The sequence below is a fragment of the Diorhabda carinulata genome, chromosome X, assembly GCF_026250575.1.
Source record: "Diorhabda carinulata isolate Delta chromosome X, icDioCari1.1, whole genome shotgun sequence".
In the NCBI taxonomy this organism is placed as follows: domain Eukaryota; kingdom Metazoa; phylum Arthropoda; class Insecta; order Coleoptera; family Chrysomelidae; genus Diorhabda; species Diorhabda carinulata.
This window is the reverse complement of record NC_079472.1, coordinates 4797184-4815843: the sequence shown is the minus strand read 5'-3', so window position 1 is coordinate 4815843 and position 18660 is coordinate 4797184. Positions and strand designations below refer to the sequence as shown.

Below are 18660 nucleotides of genomic sequence, written 5' to 3'. Positions count from 1 at the left end.
TTACCATAAATCTGCAGACATCTATGTGATTATTCACTAGTAGTTCTTTTATTCCTGATCCTTTAAAAAATATCTTCTCCTATTTACTTTATTCTGTTCACTCCCATGTGTGGTATTATATAGTAACTTACAATCAGCAAGTATGTGAATGGATGTTTGTTCTGACCCACACAATCTACAGTCGTCCCTTTCTTGAGGCGACCATACAGGCGATAATGTCCTGTTAAAGTCCAATTTTAGCTTCTTTTTCTATCTCTTCCTGTAAAAAGTATCATACTGATTTCACTAAAGGGTGTTCAGGGTACCAAACCTCTATCTAATTTCTTTTTAATCCAGTATGTTCCATAACATGTAACTGTGATATGGAAATAACCAGGAGTTTTCAAGCTTCCAGAATGTTTTGTTTGAGTGTCACACACTCCCATCCTAGTTCCTGTATACTATTTAAAGGTATAAGTTACTGTATTGAATTGCTTCAAAAATTGTACTTTTTCCATATTCCGTCCTGTAATATGTTCTCTGATGAGCCAGGGGAGTTTTTTTCTGGTGCTTCCACCTTGACAATGCACCTGTATAAACACCCATCCCCGTTTAATAATTTTTAGCTAAAAATGGCTTGGTTATGCTATCCAGTACACCTTATTCAAGGACACCGATTATACAAAATTGAAGAGGTCTAGAAAAAATCGAGGAAGGAGCTGTGAGTCATTGTCACAGAGAAAGATTTTGAAAGTAATAACTCAAGTAAGGATCATAATAACCGCTGAAGAAATTGGTCTTAAGAAAATATATTTCTCTAAAAAACAAATTAAAAACAGTTTTAATTTACACTTATTTTAGATACGTATTCTTTAGCTTTCTCTTTAACTTCTTCTACTTTCGCCGGTGTTCCATGCTGTTCTTCAAATATCCTATATTTCAAAAATAAGGATTTCATCTGTTTTAGAGGCAATCGCTGCGAGACGGATCTCTCCAAAACTTGTCTAGAAATTAAAAAAAAAATTACACTCATATTTTTTATTGAATGTAGTTAATATTTCATGAAAGCGTTAATTATAAAATCAAAAGTTAGTATTGTGGAAAAAATAATAAAGAAAGGACAGCAAACACTTTGGATGGTCGATTTGAGGCTGTAGAATATGGTCTACATTTCGAAAGATCAAAGAAAATGTAGGTTGCGGCACTAAAGTTGTCTAAGTTGCAATTTTTGGAACCATTGGTGATATTCATATTGAACACACTGTTTACACTACCGCTACACCAAAACTCACTTATTTCGTCTGACGTGCGTTTCGATAACCTAGTTATCGTCTTCAGAGACTGAAGGTTTACCTGTGTTGGTGTAGTGGTAATGTAAACGGTCTGTTCTGTACCGAAAAGGAGTTCAAGACAATTTTGTCGCTTGTATTTTCTTTGGAAGTTTCTCAGATTGCAAGTTGAAGAAGATCCACATCTCTCCTATTTTTTGGATATTATTATTTAATAAACATCATGTAGATCCATAATTAAAGTGTATTATGCTATAAATAAAAATGATACCAAAACAAGGTAAATAAACGAGTTCTAGGGTTGTGTAAACAAACCAAACATCCATTTTCGAAAGTTCAACTCTTAACTCTATACAAAGATCTAAAAGTTGGTTTTATGAGGGAAGTAGTTACAGAAGATACAAAAAAAAACAATTGGCAGTTCATTTGAATTTTAAGCATGTCCTCAAATGTAGTGGATTATTCTAAATTTCCACAGACCAAAGAAAAACTTGATGTGTAGTTGTCTGTGGCGTGAGTCCAAGAGGTTTGTGTCATTAGAGTTGTATTTTCTTGGAAGTTTCTCAAGTTTAATGTTATTAAAGGTTCTAGAAGTTGAGAAAAGTTCTTAGCTCCTTCTATAAATTGATCCTAGGTTTTAAAAATATTTCTGGAAATGAATTATTGAGAGAAGCTCCTCAAATTCCGGAAGCAGACTGCACTAAAAGATACCGATTCCTGATTCTCTTGGAAATAACTAATAAGGGAAAAAATGTTAGCAAATTGAAAGAATGGTAAATAATTTATTACCTAGCTTCACTAATTTTGCCCTTTTTAACTAGTTGATCAACATATGTGGTCCAAATAGTAACTTTTTTTGGATCAGTACTGAGTATAGTTTCAAATATAGCTGCTCCATGATCTTCATCTCCGTATTTAAACTCCATTATTGCGAATTTTACAATTATCTCCAGCTCTAAAACATTAAATAGAAATACATTTTTATACCAAGAAAATGTTTCCTATAAAAACTAGTATTTAACTTACGAGTCTTTTTGTTTTGAATCGATTTCAAAGCGGCGTCTTTGAAATTTCTAGCTTCTTTAAAATTTCCAATTTGATAGTAAGTTTTAGCTATTTCCAACCACATTTGGGGGACATGTTTGTATTTGTTCCTAGCTTTTCGAATTTTTTCTTCCATATCAGCAATTTTACCATTTTCCGCCAATATTTGTATGGTTTTCAAGTAAATTTGAAGGGAATCATTATATTTAACAGCTTCGTCGAATGTTTGATCAAACGATTCCTAAAAAACAAATTAGTTGCTTTAAAACTAAACTCGATAGCTGTTTGTTTGATTGTATTCTAGCGGATTTAGTGGAATATATTTTTTTTTTGCATGGCAAGTAATGGATTTTGAAGGATTTGTAGACAGTAATGCTAATAAGGGTAGCAGAAAGAGATGTAGAAACGACAAAAAGCAAAGCAATACAGCTAGATCATTAATTAATATTTTTAATCAAGGTTAAGAAGTTATTTGCAGTGTTATATTAGATATCTGGATCATTTTCCCAATTTAGAAAATTTTCAGATACCATGTAAACATGACGGACCAACATATAAATGTATGAAACTTTCCCACAAAGACATTATTGCTGCACGAAACAGGGTTTTTCAAACACCAGTCAAACTCATTCAAGATCGCAAAATAACTATCGACATGACGATAGTTCGAAAAAATTTGAATTGATTACTAAAAGACGCAAAAATTTGGCAAACATAAAAACCCATTCCAAGGAATTGAAAAATGCCGAAAAAGTCGAAGTCGAAAAATTTTCAAATTTACAGACGTTGCTGTTACTTTATGATGAAAATTGGCAAAAAGATGAAAAACTTGATGATTCACAAGACTGTGACTGTAACGAGGAGGATGGAGGAGGAGGAGTTGTTTTTTTGCTTGATCTCTTATTGTTTGTTATATTAATAAATAAAATTCATTTTTATTTCTGTACGTTCTTTTTTATTGCGATCAAATAGAGTATAATCCTGTTCCCTCTACTTCAAAAAGGTTATTATCCACATTTTTAATTCAAAAAGAATTTTATCCATTCTTTTAATAACAGCTAGTTTATAAACCGTATTTGTCTTATTTGAGATACTATCATATCTTATATAACCCCCTTACTCAGTTTTACGTATGACAAATAAGTATTCCTGCTCATTACCTCTTAAAACAAAAGCCCCATTTTCTCACTAAAGTGAAAAAAGAATAATATTCCATTTGAATTTTTACTCCTCATATGGTATAATTTGTTGTGAAATGCTTTTTCTATAATAAACTTTTTGCAATTTGAGGTTAATTGTCGATATGTATTATTTTTGTTTAGATTGTACATTCATTTAAACTAAAAACTTGTTAATGTTCAAGGTTTTTATGAAAAATGTACCTTAGTTCCCAGCATATTTTCCAAGTTGAGTAGGGCTATCCATATGTTGAATCTCTCGTCTACTAGAGCGATATTTATCGCTTCTAGTGCCCTTTTAGCTACAGCTCGAGCTTTATCAAATTCTGTTGCCTAAAATAAAAATAAAATATGTATACATATATTTTTTTAAATTGTTATCAAGAAGTATTTTTCGAGATAATTTACGTTAGATACAGTTCAAAAACAGAATTAATGAGAAAAGTCTCAGTCACGTTCTCGATCAAGACTGAAGTACCACAGGGCGTTTTTTTCCATCTATTATATACATTAGATCTCGTTACGACAAAAGATACTGTAACAGGAACATTTGAAGATGATACAGTCATTTTATTCAGTCATAAAGATCCAGCAACTTCAACAGCTCATCTCAAACACCACTTAGAAGATAGGGCGAAGAAGTGGAAAAAAAATAAATTAAAATAAATCTGTACCAATAATACTTAGTTTCAGGAAGAAGCATCAGTCACTATCAATAATGTAATAATATCAGAAACAGAATACAGCTGGATCCTGGATACTAGAAAGAGCACATAATCAAAAAGAGGAAACGAATCAATTTGCGTTTTAAAGAGTTCAAAGAGGAAGAAAGGACTTATGACATAGTACTTAGGGTTGCACTCGGTAATCAAGCTGTCCTCCAGAGGTCTCAATCCAAAATACTTCATTCTATACTGAATGCACCTCGGTTTATATTGAATGATACTCTCGATCTTAGCATATCATACATCACAGAAAAAATAAAGAAGCTAATATCATGAATGACTAGAGAGACATTAGAATCATCTATTACAACCTTAATTAGAATCAAAAAGAGTAAGATGACTAAGAAGACGACTCCCTACAGATCTAGATAGTTGAAGTAGAGGTCCCTTTATTGGAAGAGCCTTTATCGTGCCATATCGTACCTTAGAGATACTGAATTCTAAGCCAGCCAATTTTCACAAGGAGTCTAATTAATACAGTAAAATTTAGCTATTACATTAATTCAACTGAAAAATTTGTAATGATATAAATCTGGCAGTTATTTTCTCTTTAATTCTGTCATGTCAACATTTAGACTTAGACTGTCAGATTTCTCCTTAATAGAACAACTGTAAATAATAAGACTTACAGCTGTATGGAAAGCTATATATTTAGTCCAAAGTTGAGATGAGTTAGGATTAGCTAGTAATAACCTATCGAATTCTTCTGCACTTTCCGGCGCCCTTGTAGTATCTGCTAATTGTTTCTCGATTTTCAAAATTCTTTCCTCTTCTTCTCTCGCCGCCTGAGCTCGTTCTGCGGCTGTCAATTTCTTTTTCTTTTTAACATTAATATCCTGATCTTCTTCGTCTGAAGATGAATCTTCTCGTTTTACATCTCCATTCGTTTGGAAAAATGAATTGACTCCTGATATCAAAGTTTTTGAATTTGAAGTTTTCTCGACAATATCTGGTTCATCCATTTCGATGTCGCTGTTATCCATTTGGGATTCATCCTAAAAAAATAAACAGATAGTTTGAGTAGTTTTAGTAATTGTATGTAAAGTAAATTCTAAACTGAATTCAAATCATTATTCACCTACTTCAATTTCAGTTCCTGAAATATTCTCTTCTATATTTTCTTGTTCATCCATTTCCATATCCCTGTGATCCATTTGAGAATCGTCCTAAAAAATAAATAAAAATTTTGAGATATTATACTTTGTCTTCAATTTAATTCTAGGTTATGAGTATATTTGCTACTCATTATTTACTCACTTCAGTTTCAGTCTCCGAAATACTTTCTTCTAAATTTTCTTCCTCGACACTTTCATCATCATCATTATTATTCTCATCAGTTTCCTCAGTAATATGATTTTCTACCATTTCAATGCTTTCTTGTTTGGACAATTTTTTCTTTTTGTCATTCTTCTTCACTTTTTCTGTTCTTAAAGCTTGGATTTTGGATATAGTTGCTTTATTTTTATCCAGCTTCAAGAACAACTGTTTATTCATACCAATTAGATTGTTGCCAGTTTTCCTGAAATTACAATATACAAATTAGTGAATACAATATATAATTACTATATACCTACAAGGTAAGAAAAATATAAGGAGATAGTACCCGAAAAGGTTTTTTTTCAGTGTATGTTATTGGTTAAGAATTACATATTTATGTCAGTCTATAATATGCAAACATTCAAAACTGTTTTATTGAATTAATTTCTATAATAAATTGCTTTAGAATGGAAATTATTAAAGTAGTAAAAAATTCTTTGTGAAATTTTATTTATCATAAGAAAAAATGCAATGTAACTAAATACATAAAGGCAACACTGTACTAGTTAATTTTGGTACTTACCCACAAATACATATTTTGAATTTTACGTTTTGATAAATGTGTCCCCATCCTTTAAAATCATTTTCATGGGATCTCATGGGAGCGTATATCAATTGCCTATTACCGTCTTTTTGTTTCAATACACATATCGAACAAAGGGAATCGGTTAAAACAACTTCGGCCATACGAGAAGACAAATTCGAACACATAATTTTACCATCTAAAATAAATAATTTAAACAAAAGATTTGAATTTTTTTTAATTCTATCACTTACCTTGAGATTTATTAATCCTTTGAGATATATGGTCTTTGAGGCAAATCTCAGCATAATTTTTAACGAAATTTTGTGACAAAAATACTCCATTTACTGAATCACCTCGTTTAATATTAGCTATAAGAAAAACGTGAATTAACTTAAAGCTAATTAAACGGAGAGCAGATACAAGAGAAAAATTGAGCAAATGTTAGCAACATTTTTTTAATCGAGCAGAAATTTTGTCATGCTAGCAATTGCAAACATTCCAATAGTGTCAAAAAGTGAGCAAGAGTTAAGACAAGTAGTGATACTGAAACAGACTGCAGAAACAATAGGGCTGGAAATAAACGAAAAGAAGTCAAGTGTGTGGAATGAATAAAGAGTGAAGAAGATTGGAGACAAAGACTAAAAAAAGAAAAATTAATAAAGTCTGAGAAGTAGAATTGTTCCAGTATCAAAAATTCACTAGAAGACCAAATATGTATGAAGAAGACATGCAAGCTATAGTGTTAAATCATCCTGTCCGATAGCCAAGCAGCCATTAGAGCTCTAAGCTCTAATATAAAATCCAAACTCGTTTGGGATTGCCTAGAAAAATTATATGAGTTAGGCAAAAAAATAAAAATAAAGTTACCCTACAATGGATTCCTGGACACATCGGAGTGAAGGGAAATGAAAGGGGAACACAATAGATCCTTTGGGTCAAAGTGTATACGATACCCCAAATCCATACATAGTGTCGCAAGCGCACCATATCTAACCAACCCAAAATCACCATGCATGTTGTCAGTATCAAATTGAGTTGTTGAAGGGTATATGTTTCACACCCTGGGGTCGTTCAGGGTGACAACTTACAGGCAAGGTAGACCAGGTTACAGATACGAACAGGTTTTTTAGGTTGACTAACATAGGAGATGAAACTAGCTAGATTATAGTTTCAATTTGCACTCTCTAATGAATTTTAATGAAATGTTAAAGACAGTCAGCTCGTTTAATGCTAGTAAAGTCTTTAAGTTAAATGGAGATAAGATATCGATTTTTATTAGATTTTTATACATTTCTTAAAATTTATAATTCTATAATAGAAACAACTGGAACATTCCCAGCAGAAAATTGGATAATTAAGAGGAAATAAACAAGAATCATTAATGGAAAAAATGAATAAGAAACAGCTGAATTTGTATATTGTAGAAACGAAGGGGATGACAAAGAAAGAAATGGATAGTTTAAATAGAGGAAACGGGGAAAATATAGGAAAAACTTTAGAGTAATTGATGAAGATGACATCCTAACAACCAAAAAAGTAATAAATCAGCTAAAGAATGTGTTCAATACTAAAATCATTTCAAAAATAAGAATATAAAAATTGATTCTAAGTTCATTGTATTATTAGGTAGTTGAAAAAGAATAGAAAAAACTAGCCACTTGGGAAAGAAAATATCTACAGACGGGAAAAGGTTAGGTTAGGATGGTACAGACAACCTAGATTGGTCTTGGTTCACTCAAAGGTCTGAGGCCCATTTTGTTACCCTATTTTTCACAATTTGGAAACTGAGTTAACGACCTAACCACCCTCCAATCTTTTTCCTTTTTATATTCTATTTCTAGTGTTTCCGACCCAGAATAGAGTTTTTTATTGTTTCTATTTCTTCTCAAGTCTTCCAGAATTTGACCTCGTTTTTCCATCCAGGGTACCGGAAGATTCTAGAATGTCTCTTCTCCATTACATTCTTTGCAATAAGGGTCTGTTATTAATCCCCCTTTCTGAAGTCTTCTACTAACAGTAGAATCTCACAACGTCCAGGGAATCTTTTTCGTTTTCTCTTTATTGATCCTTGACGTCCTTGACCAAATCATTCTAGATATCTTGCAATCACTTCTATTATGATCATATATTCTGATGTTTATAAGGAACAGAGAATAGATAAATTATGGCAAAGACGAAAAGATAAAAAACTGAGGGTAGTATTCAATCAACTCTATATAATAGGCAAAACAAACAGAAACGGATTAAAATGGATAGAATGAATAGGTATTAAAAGAATACCTAAAAAGATAAAAGTAGACAAAGAGGACCAAAGTAAAATAGTAATCTTAGATTGTATAACTATTTTGCTGATATTATTCTTTACCTGGACATAATTTAACGGGTACTAATCCAACACCTCCGTTTGGTAATTTCACACGACATCCACCTTGCTCGCCCACTAGTTCAACAAGACAATCTATCCTTTCGCCCGGTTGATATTGACAAATGTCCCAATCGTTTTCTTTACCAAAATTCCTTAGTATTTGAACATCAACCAGAGATTGACTGAATAAATTCAAAACGCTCTAGAACAAAACAAACGTCATGAATCGATATGCATATAGGAAACTGATCGTTATATTTTTTCAACAAAAAAAAATTTTTATTTGTGTTTTCCAACTAAGTCATTTCAGTGGAAATATTTTCAGTTGTCACTACCTTCCGGTTACATCGGAATACCATCTTGTTTTTATTTAAGTAGAACACTCTGTTTTTTTAAATGTTTAGAATCAACGAATTTCAACATAACTTCATTCGAAACTTTTATGTCTAAAAGATTGTAATTATTTCATATTCAGATCACAATTTACAGAAATTTGCCTTGAATAAAGCTTGGAGCTTCCTAAATAATCGGTAACTTTTCGAAAAAATCATACTGGGTGCTCAAAAATTGGACCGGGATTGGACTATTTCGATAACTGTGCAGCTCACTATTTTCAAATGATAATCTCATTGTTTTATCAATGCCAGTAAATTGATATCACCTGAAGTCATAAAATAGGTGAGAAAATCTCTCTCACAAACATTTCAAGATAAATAATACAGATAGTTTCTGTATTGCAAGTCAACTTAGTTCATCTTGGGTATTTATAAAAAGCTATGATTTACAGTCTTAATTAGTAAATATGAAAAGTCAATTTCAGTCGGGTTCTTGGAATAGACACTATATCCTTTGAAATTTGTACATTCTAAACATTAAGGCCATAAGTCATAAAATAGGTGAAAAAACTTCTCAAATGACCATTTCAAGATAAATATTACAGATAACTTCAAATATTGAAAATCAATTCAGTTCATCTAGCAGTACTTCTAAAAATATACGATTTACAGTCATAATTAGTAAATCTGAATAGTAAATTTTATTGGGTCCTGGAATAGTCGACTATAGTCCAAACTTAAAGATACTAAGATATATTAATTAACAATTTTATGGCAGACATCCAAATTGAAATTATTACTATCTTATATTGAGCACTTGTCTTTTCCATAGTCACTTACAGCCTTTTTACCAGCTGACAGAAAGACCATACAGTGTGAATGTTGATGTAGTGGTAGTAAACAATTCCAGGAATGCCATGTTAATAATTTTTTATGTAATAACTTACTTCGACCCTGTTATCAAACACGTGAGACAATTTTGCAGATAACCTAATTGTCTTTGTTTCATGTTCTATTTCTAATACTTTTGTTACTATGCATTGGTATGGTTCAAATTTTGGAATAGCGATGTCTTTCTCTACGATATCCTGAAAATAAAAACAAATATTAATTAAAATGATAACACCAGACAATGCTCATAGTTCGTAATAGCATTGTGGGCGACCAAGAGGCCTTTGAGCATATGTTTGAACCGCGTTCGAGTAAGTGCTGGGCAGTTTCATCCTCCTCCATACACCAGCGACATTCCGGATCGTCTGTAATACCCGTGTTGTGGAGTTGGCGTCTTAGATGACCGTGTCCGGTTAAAAGTCAGGTCACTAGTCTGATTTCACGCCTATTTAGTTGAAGAAATTGTTTGGTGAAAGATGTACAAGGTCCATGTATGTGTGCCTGAGCTTGTCTCATGCCAGGTGTCTCTATTCATATCTGCCGAGCAAGCAGATTGTTGAGAAACGCGATAACAACACCAGTCAATGTTTTTCCATACTCTAATTAGATTATACAAGATATGTCATTAGATAATTGAAAAATAAAATGTATCTACCTTATTCCTGATTAAAATTTGATCAGTATAATCTGCAATCAAAGGTAAAACATATATTCCTAAATCACAGTTTGATATATAGGAACATCTTACTAGATTTCCCACTTTTAGTGCACCAATTTTTCTTATTTTAAACGAAGATGTTCGTTTTAAAGCTGTAGCTTCTCTTCTTGATAACAAAATTGAATTATCACTATTGTTTATACATATCAAGTCACTGATTTCATCTCCAACTTTATACATTTCTAAAAAAAAATATATTTCATCATATATAACATTATATTAAAAATTAAATACTCACTCATAAAAGTAGAGCACAAATCTAAAGTTTCACTTAGGTGGTTCACAGGCACCACGCCCAAAGGTCTTCCTTTTAAAGTTTTTACCAAAATCTTATCCTTACGAACAGCCCCGACAACACCTTTAATTCTTTGTCCTATGGTTAAAGTTCCGAACGTGTCAAAATTTTTTGGTTGCCTGAGTGACAAGATAACTTGATTCTTTTGAACACCAAGTATCCATGGATTTACCTAAGAAATTTCGGTTGATATTATTTAAGAAAAAAAAATGTCTCACAAACTTACCACTTGTCCTATGTAGAAAAATAATTGAGGATCTGGTTTTTTGTCGTCGTCCTGTTCATCCAAATACTTTTTATTGAGCCATCCCTTAACATTTCCATAAAATATCACAACGGCTCCTTCGGGTTTTGTATGGACAATTACACCAGGATATCGGTCACCACGTTTCGCTTTTGATAAATCCGTTAGACACTGATCAGAGTCAACCTGTCCCGATTTTAATGTCAAAATGATATTACCAGAGTTAATTGATAATACTCTGAAAAATGAATATTAGAAATTTGAATACCAAAGCAATTAATGAAATGAAAATGAAAACATTAGTCATTTCCATTATTTTCAGTACAGTTCTCAAATAATTAATGGATGAAAATAAGCATATAATAACAAATATATCAATCCAAAAGATAATAAAAAAACAGTGAACAAGAAACATTTAAAAATCGATAGGTATCAATTTAACAATATTTTATGGACTATAACTTCAGCATCTCTAGACTTTTTCACAAATCAGATGATAGTACCAGTCCATCTGGTATCCATTTCTTTTACACCTTCTGCCTACTGGAATATTTCTCAAATCTTCTTTTCCCCATTCAAAATAGTTGGTCTATTAATTTCTTTCTTGGTTTTCCGTTTTCAACCTTCAATATCAATCAAATTGTTTATTTTTCCAATTTTTGTACCTCGTTTTGTGACTTTTTTTAATGTACATTGTATTCATTTTTTTGTTATACTTCCTGTTAATTTTTCAAGTGGTATTTTTTAATTTAGAATGTTCTAAATTTTTGTCATTTTATTCACCACATCATTTATTTTTGATTATATTTCAAAGTCTTCATGTCAGTAAAAATACTATTTCAAAAGTTCTGTCTTCATATTTAATTCTTTATGGTATGTGGTTTATATTCTCGTTCTTTATCAAGATTTTATTTTGATATAATTTGCTATTAAAGCAAATGATCAGCTTATAACAATATCCATCTGGTATCTATTTTTCTACTGCGTTCTGCTTATTGCACTCTTTATCAAATATTCTTTTTCCTATTCAAATTTTATTTTTCCATATTTCCTGTTAATTGCTGCTATTACACCATATATTCTATATTTCACATCCAAATCTATATTTTTGTTTCCTGGTATTGTTTAATTTAGTATGTTGTAAATTTTTGTCAATTCATTCATCATATTAGTTGTTTTTGAATATGTTTCTAAGTCTAAGGAAAAAACACCTCCAAAATCATGTAGTGTAGTAGAAAAATTTTAAATAATTTGTGGTGATCTGTCAAAGTGATAATTAATATACTTACAGTGAAATGTGACTGCCCCTGTTATTTATATTAGAGGGTGTAGCGCCCAGCGTATCATGCTGGAGCTAGTATATTGACATCTATTGTATATTAACCAACAGGTAAGAGCTCACAAGACTTATTTTCAGGTGAGCTCTGTTTTATTTCTTTGTTTAAAACAAGAAACTAGCTACGGCTTTCGGGCATTGTTGGTTGGTGAAAGGGAGCGAGACAAGTTTATAAAAGGTCGATTCAAGATTCAAAAACAAATGAAATAGTACACATCCATCTTTTCCTGTCCTGTGTCAGTATCATCATTTGATTTATTTTCTGTTGTCTTTGTTTTTACATTACTGCTATTTATTCATTCCATGATTTTCTTGGTGTATTCGTTTTGTTAATCTATCTTGTTTATCATTGTCCAAACCAGTTTAGATTTCTCTAATCTCATTTTCTCTTTGATTATTTCTCTTTTGATTATTGATTATATTAGTTGCTTTTTTTATTCTATTTATAACATCCATTTCTATTTTACCGTCCTCCGTTATTACTTTTCCAAGTTGTAATTTGTTCTATTTGTTCTTCTTTTGCTGATAGTTACACTTTGTTTCAATCATCCCAGTTTCCATTTGCAGTATTTCTATTTCTTCTATCCACATTTTTGTTAGTGCTTCCATCTTTATGTGATCTTCTTCTATAATTAAGATGTCCTCTGCATGTAGTAAGCATTCTAAGTATTTCATCCATTGTTAGTATGATCAATAGTGGGCTTAAGCTGTAGCATTGTCTCATCCTTTTTACCATCAATAAACCTAATCTTTATTTCTCTTAATTTCTTATATACGCTTCTTGTGATAATTATTTATTTCTAGTTTGTTTAATATCTTCCACACGTTATTTCTATAGATTGAGTCAAATGCTGCTCACATATCTATAAAGGATAAGTGCAGTGTTTTTCCTTTTTTATATCTATTTATTATATTTCTTAGTATGACAATATTAACTATTGTTTGTCTACCGAATGCTGCTTGTTCTTCTTCCAATTTCTTGTCTACTTCTTCTCTTAGTCTTTCTTCTATTAATCTAGTGTAGAACACTGAAATTAGGTATATCGGTCTGTAGTTTTCACAATTTGTTTGTTTTCTTTTCTTATTGATAGGAACTAGCAGATTTTTCTCCCATTCTTGTGGTATTGTTTCTGACCTCAATGCTTCCTTCATCATCAGTGTTACTTAATAACTTAAATGAAAAGTTTGAATTTATATTACTCACCGAGCTTTAATTTTGAGACCTTCTTTAAATTTTTTCTTGATTACTTCACTGTATTTGATATTTGACAAAAATAAATTTGGTACGAAGCCCCTGATATGTCCAGAAGTCACAACCAATCCTTCTGGTTTAATAGTTCTGATTGTGACATCTAACAATTGACCTATTGTGACATCGGAAGTTGTAAATAATTTTTCTTTTATCAAGGATTGTTCCAGAGTTCCTATATAAGTTCTAGTTAGGCGATTGTAATCCAAAATTCGACATTGACGATTAGTACCAAGGGCAAATTTCAATCGTACGGAATCTGATATATTGATATTTTGATGTTGTTTTGGTAGAGAATGTATTAATCGTTTATTGGTAACAAAGCATCTTTCTTTAGATGGTAATGTGAGGTATACACCATTATGTGATTTAGAAGTAACCTAGAATAGAAAAAAAATTCACCACTTGTAATTATCTAGCAATTGTGTAAATATTTATTAGAAATTAAATCAATATAAGGTAAGAGCACCAGTGGCATTCACTTTCCAATAATATTTAATTTCCAATGAAAAATATCTTCAAAATTTGATGCAGACCTATTCTAATTATTTGAATACAAGATACAAAAAATTATAATTATTAGTATGTGACATATGCAATTTTACTATGTATTTAAATAATTTTTTTTCACTTTCTTCCACAGGTAAAATTAACGATCCTACATTTTGATCTGGTTTAACAAATGATACACCTTTTTCATTTGTAACAAAGATTTTTTTAGTAGTGTCTGTATACATATGTTGTGTCACAAAGTAGAGAAAAATTAATTTGGGCAAAATACTGACAGTTTTTTTTAATTTTGGATGTCTAAAAAAATATTAGCATGGAGTAAAGAGCAAATATTTTCAGCTCTGTCTACGTGCAGAAATGGTGTACCTCTGACACATGCTGCAAAACAGTTTATTGTACCAAGAACCACCCTTTTGGAAAAACTCTATGGAAAAAATTCTGAAGGGGAAAAATGGGATTCATCCACAATTTTTGTCACAAAACAAGAATAAAAAATTGTTGGATGGATTTAATTTATTTACTAAAGAAGAAATTTTCAATAACCAAGATTAATGTTAAATGCTTGGAAACTAGCAGCTGGATTGAAAGTCGATCTTGAACATTGAAGGCGACCTGGATATAAAATCTACATGGAGATTAGAAAACAACACGTTTGGATTAAAAACACACCAGTTAGCTGTAGATTATACCAAAACCAAAAATTATGCATTAAAAGAAATGTAAGAAATTGCAATAAGATACACACAACATTAAATAAATGTACAGAGACTTTTGGCATGAAAACATTGAAGATAAGGCGTTGTGTGAAGTTTTGAAAAACATGAAATTAAAAGAAAAAAAGTTTAGTAAATAATTGAGGAAGATAAAAACATATTACCGTCTAATCATTCAACTTCAATGAAAAATGTTATGACCCCAGTAATAAATGTTCATCATATTTAAAAAACATACCTACCCTTTAAAAAAAGGCACAAATTATAAACTTTTTTGAAATTCATCAAGAGGGAAGAATCTTAACTAGGGTTACAAATTATAGGATAATGTATGTATAAAAAACATTACCTCCGCCATTTTAATCTCTCCAATCTTATATTCCGGTTCCGGAACTAAATCCAAATCATAAGTAGTTAAATATGTAACTTTAATGGTGTGATCAATGTACAAAACATTTGCTGTTATTAGATTCCCTTCTTGGTATTTAGATATATTTTTATTCAGATGTCCTTCATCAATATGTCCAAAAAAGTTGTTCAAAAACTTTCCTTGGACACCATTGTTTGTAACCTAAAATAAAAATTCAATTCTAAATTCAATAAAATATAATAACTATACATTTTCAAAATATGACATTAATTTTCTAGTCCTATCAATACTTTATCATTTTCTTTAACTTTTTACTTTTAAGACATTTTAAGACAATTTTAGGGCTTATTTAGTTGAAATTTTGTTTAAAAATAAATAAAATCTGGAAGTTTGATAAAGAAATGTCAAGATTTTATCTGTTTTTAAGAAGAATAGATTTTTACTAAAATTTAATAGACACATTACCTCTTCTATTAAAATTTCTACTTTCATCCCTGGAATAACGTCATGCAAACTTTGTACATCCTCAGTTTTGGTATTCTTGATATGTTCAATTTTGCTGCTAACTCTTAAATTACTGGCTTCATTAGAACTGTCACATTTGAGTACTGCGCACCAAATTGGTTCTCCAATAACTATAAAAAAAATATTAGTACATGAAGCAAAGGCAAAAAAGAACCGCAAATGTTGTAATATGCTAAAAATTAACACGCTTTCTTGATAAAATATATTTTGATAAAAAAAAATTGTGGGTAGAAGGCAAAAAATTTTGAGTTAAAAATTCTTATTATATTTTTCTGTCAGATGTGAAGCTATTATAAGCTTTAATCAAGAAAAACCTCTTTGTAAGTGGCATCAGAAAATTCATATTTTTCCAAAAATATCAATTTTTGAAGATAAATCATAATTCTAGTGCAGTTCAGTAACCCTGCAGCAAATCTAAGATTCACTTTAAAAATGATTTTTCAAGAAAACAACATGAAACCCTAAAAGCTTCAGGGAAATCCCCAAATTGGTGTCAATATCAGGAGACTTTAGAGCGTGTTAGTTAGGCAACCATAGAGACACCCTGATTCTTCCAATACTTATTATCATGAAAATGTGAGCAAATTTCGAATTTGTTAAAAGACTGTTTCATCCCAAAATTTTATTTTATAATCTTATATACTGTTAAATATATTCCTTAAGTAAAATAATAAACTTACATAAATGTCTGTCTTTGTCAACATTCTTCGTATGTAGAAACACTCTACAATTATTTACTCCAATGTTCATTTCATAACCATGTTCATGTTTAGACATAACAGAGGCCCAAACTAAATAGCTTTTTACGAATGAAGTATGATTTTTGTCGTTATAAATCTCTCTAGGATTTATTGTGCATTCGACATGTACTCCTTTCTGATTAGTACCTATATTTGTTACTTTAGTAAGAACATGTTGTCCTACTTTGAACATCCTTGTCAATAATGTGACAGTCTAAAATAAATGTAAGTTAAGATACATGTGGACATAATAAATCATTACTTACATCTTCGTCATCATCTTCCATTTTAGAATGCAAATATTTAGTGAAAGGATCCGAAATTCTTGTTATATTAACATAACCAAAAGTTAATCCTGGTAATTCAATTTCTAATGAAAAGTTTGTTATGTGTCTTATACAGCCCAAAATTATCATATCAGTTCTTATACTCTGAAAAGTTATATGATTAATATTAATGTATGTTGTGATATTCTATATTACATTATAAGTCAAAGTTCCTTGTATTTTTAAAGATGAATGAAATGAATCTTCAGTTATAACTTTTTTAGGTATTCTCTTTTCCTTCCTTGGTTTCTTACGCTTTGGTTTAACCACAGCTGAAAACAACTAAACAGTATTTAATAGTTTGACAAGTTAAAAACATTTTATTGAAACACTTACATTATCATCTTGTTTTCGTTTTGTTGCAGAAACTCGTGGTCTTGTACCTCCTCGAGGAAAATTTTCTTCGCATTCTCCCATTTTCAATTAAAACATTAAAAATAAACGCTCAAGTATTTCGAGAGCATTTAAAATGAAAGTGGTTACAACTATCTTCTTTTTTATTTATTACCACGCGGTTGAAATATGTGCTTGAGTATTTTCAGAAATCAATTTCGTAGGCATACATATTTTCAGTAAGAGTAGTTATATAGATAATTCAGTACTATTTATTATGAATAAATGTTCAAAGTTCAAAACATTGTCAAAAATAAATTTAGTTTAAATTCAAACAAACACATTAATACGAAACATTAAAATTATAATGAAAACTGGTGGCTGTAATTGTGACTCAAAAGTGGCATAGGGTTTATAAAAAAGATTCACTGGCGAGCATTAGAGCTGCATTCCACTAAACACCGATGACACGATCTTTCTCGTTCCACTTAGTCCAGAGCGTTATAATCGTAAACCCAAGTAGAATGGCTTACGAGGCGTTTTAAGCTTTGAAATGAATATTAACTTATGACAGAACATAAAGCCAAAGCTTTAAGAGGTTATGTTATAGTTTGTGAGTTATCGAATTTTTTATAGGAATACTTAACTGATTTACATTAAATTAAAATCAGAATATACTCCAAAAGTACTTATAATGTCCCATAGGAACATGGGTTTGAAGCATTGCGCACGCATATGCTCGATTGGTGCTATTGGAAAACTACTAATATAGTGTGATATCTTAGAATTGATACGGAAATGAAGAAGGAATTCAATTGATAAAAATAATATATACATTGCGTAAATTTAACTAAATAAGAAACATTGTTATCGAACAAATTCTGTAGCCATTATATATTTCAGTTAGAGAGTTGTGTCCATGTAAGTAAGTCATTCAACATTTCCACGACAAAGTACTAAAGAGACTACTCAATATTATCAAACATTCTAGTGATAACAAATCAAAGCTGCGTATTTTTGGTGTATAAGGAAGTGAACTAAACGTTTCCAATACAGAGACTACACTCATTTATAAGTGATTACCAATCAATAGAATTTTTCATATGTGCAAAGCAAGCACAAGAGGGTAAACCCTATTATAGTAGTTAGAGTGGTACCTGCCATGTGGATATTTATCGTAAACTTAAATCGAGCATCCTCGGGGTATGTGCGAGCAATACTTCAAATATGGACGAATCTGGGATTTGTAGAGGATTAAAAGCTGTTGTGGAGTATACAGTTTTTTGGTCTCTTAACTTTTTGTGAAGCTGCCTTATGATGACTATGCCAGGACATATTGCTTCCAAACTAAACACAAAACGAGCGAATTTGCAGTGATGGTGAATTTTATGTCCAGATAAGACCAAATTCTGAGTTGGAGCTGCAGTGCCAGCCTACTATTCATTTATGTTACAGAAGAAGAAACTATTATGAGGAAGCTTGTTTTCTAATTGAAATTAGTAAGTTGAATAGATTGAAGTTAATGAGAAGTGAAGATAAATCTACCAACTCCTCTACAAGTTGGCTTAACCCGTTTGATTATATACTTCAATCCTAATTATCCAAATTTTACATAAAACCATTCTCTAAGAAATATCAATGATATGGAGCAG

The 18660-nt window shown here is 30.9% G+C and overlaps 1 protein-coding gene across 1 annotated transcript; it reads right to left on the bottom strand.

Annotated features, from left to right (window-relative positions):
- Window positions 1-772: 772 nt before the first annotated feature.
- LOC130901201 (protein RRP5 homolog) lies at window positions 773-18544 on the bottom strand. The gene is made up of 21 exons (XM_057812386.1): window positions 17012-18544; window positions 16832-16957; window positions 16616-16780; window positions 16290-16563; window positions 15550-15719; window positions 15064-15285; window positions 13447-13871; window positions 10889-11144; window positions 10606-10834; window positions 10305-10549; window positions 9706-9846; window positions 8424-8625; window positions 6310-6426; window positions 6056-6254; window positions 5473-5734; window positions 5298-5381; window positions 4845-5210; window positions 3695-3823; window positions 2295-2553; window positions 2058-2223; window positions 773-983 (listed from the first exon to the last, which is right to left on the bottom strand). Exons 1-21 carry the CDS (start codon window positions 17090-17092, stop codon window positions 821-823), a joined length of 4281 nt encoding a protein of 1426 aa, XP_057668369.1. The 5' UTR covers window positions 17093-18544; the 3' UTR covers window positions 773-820.
- Between the last annotated feature and the right edge of the window lie 116 nt (window positions 18545-18660).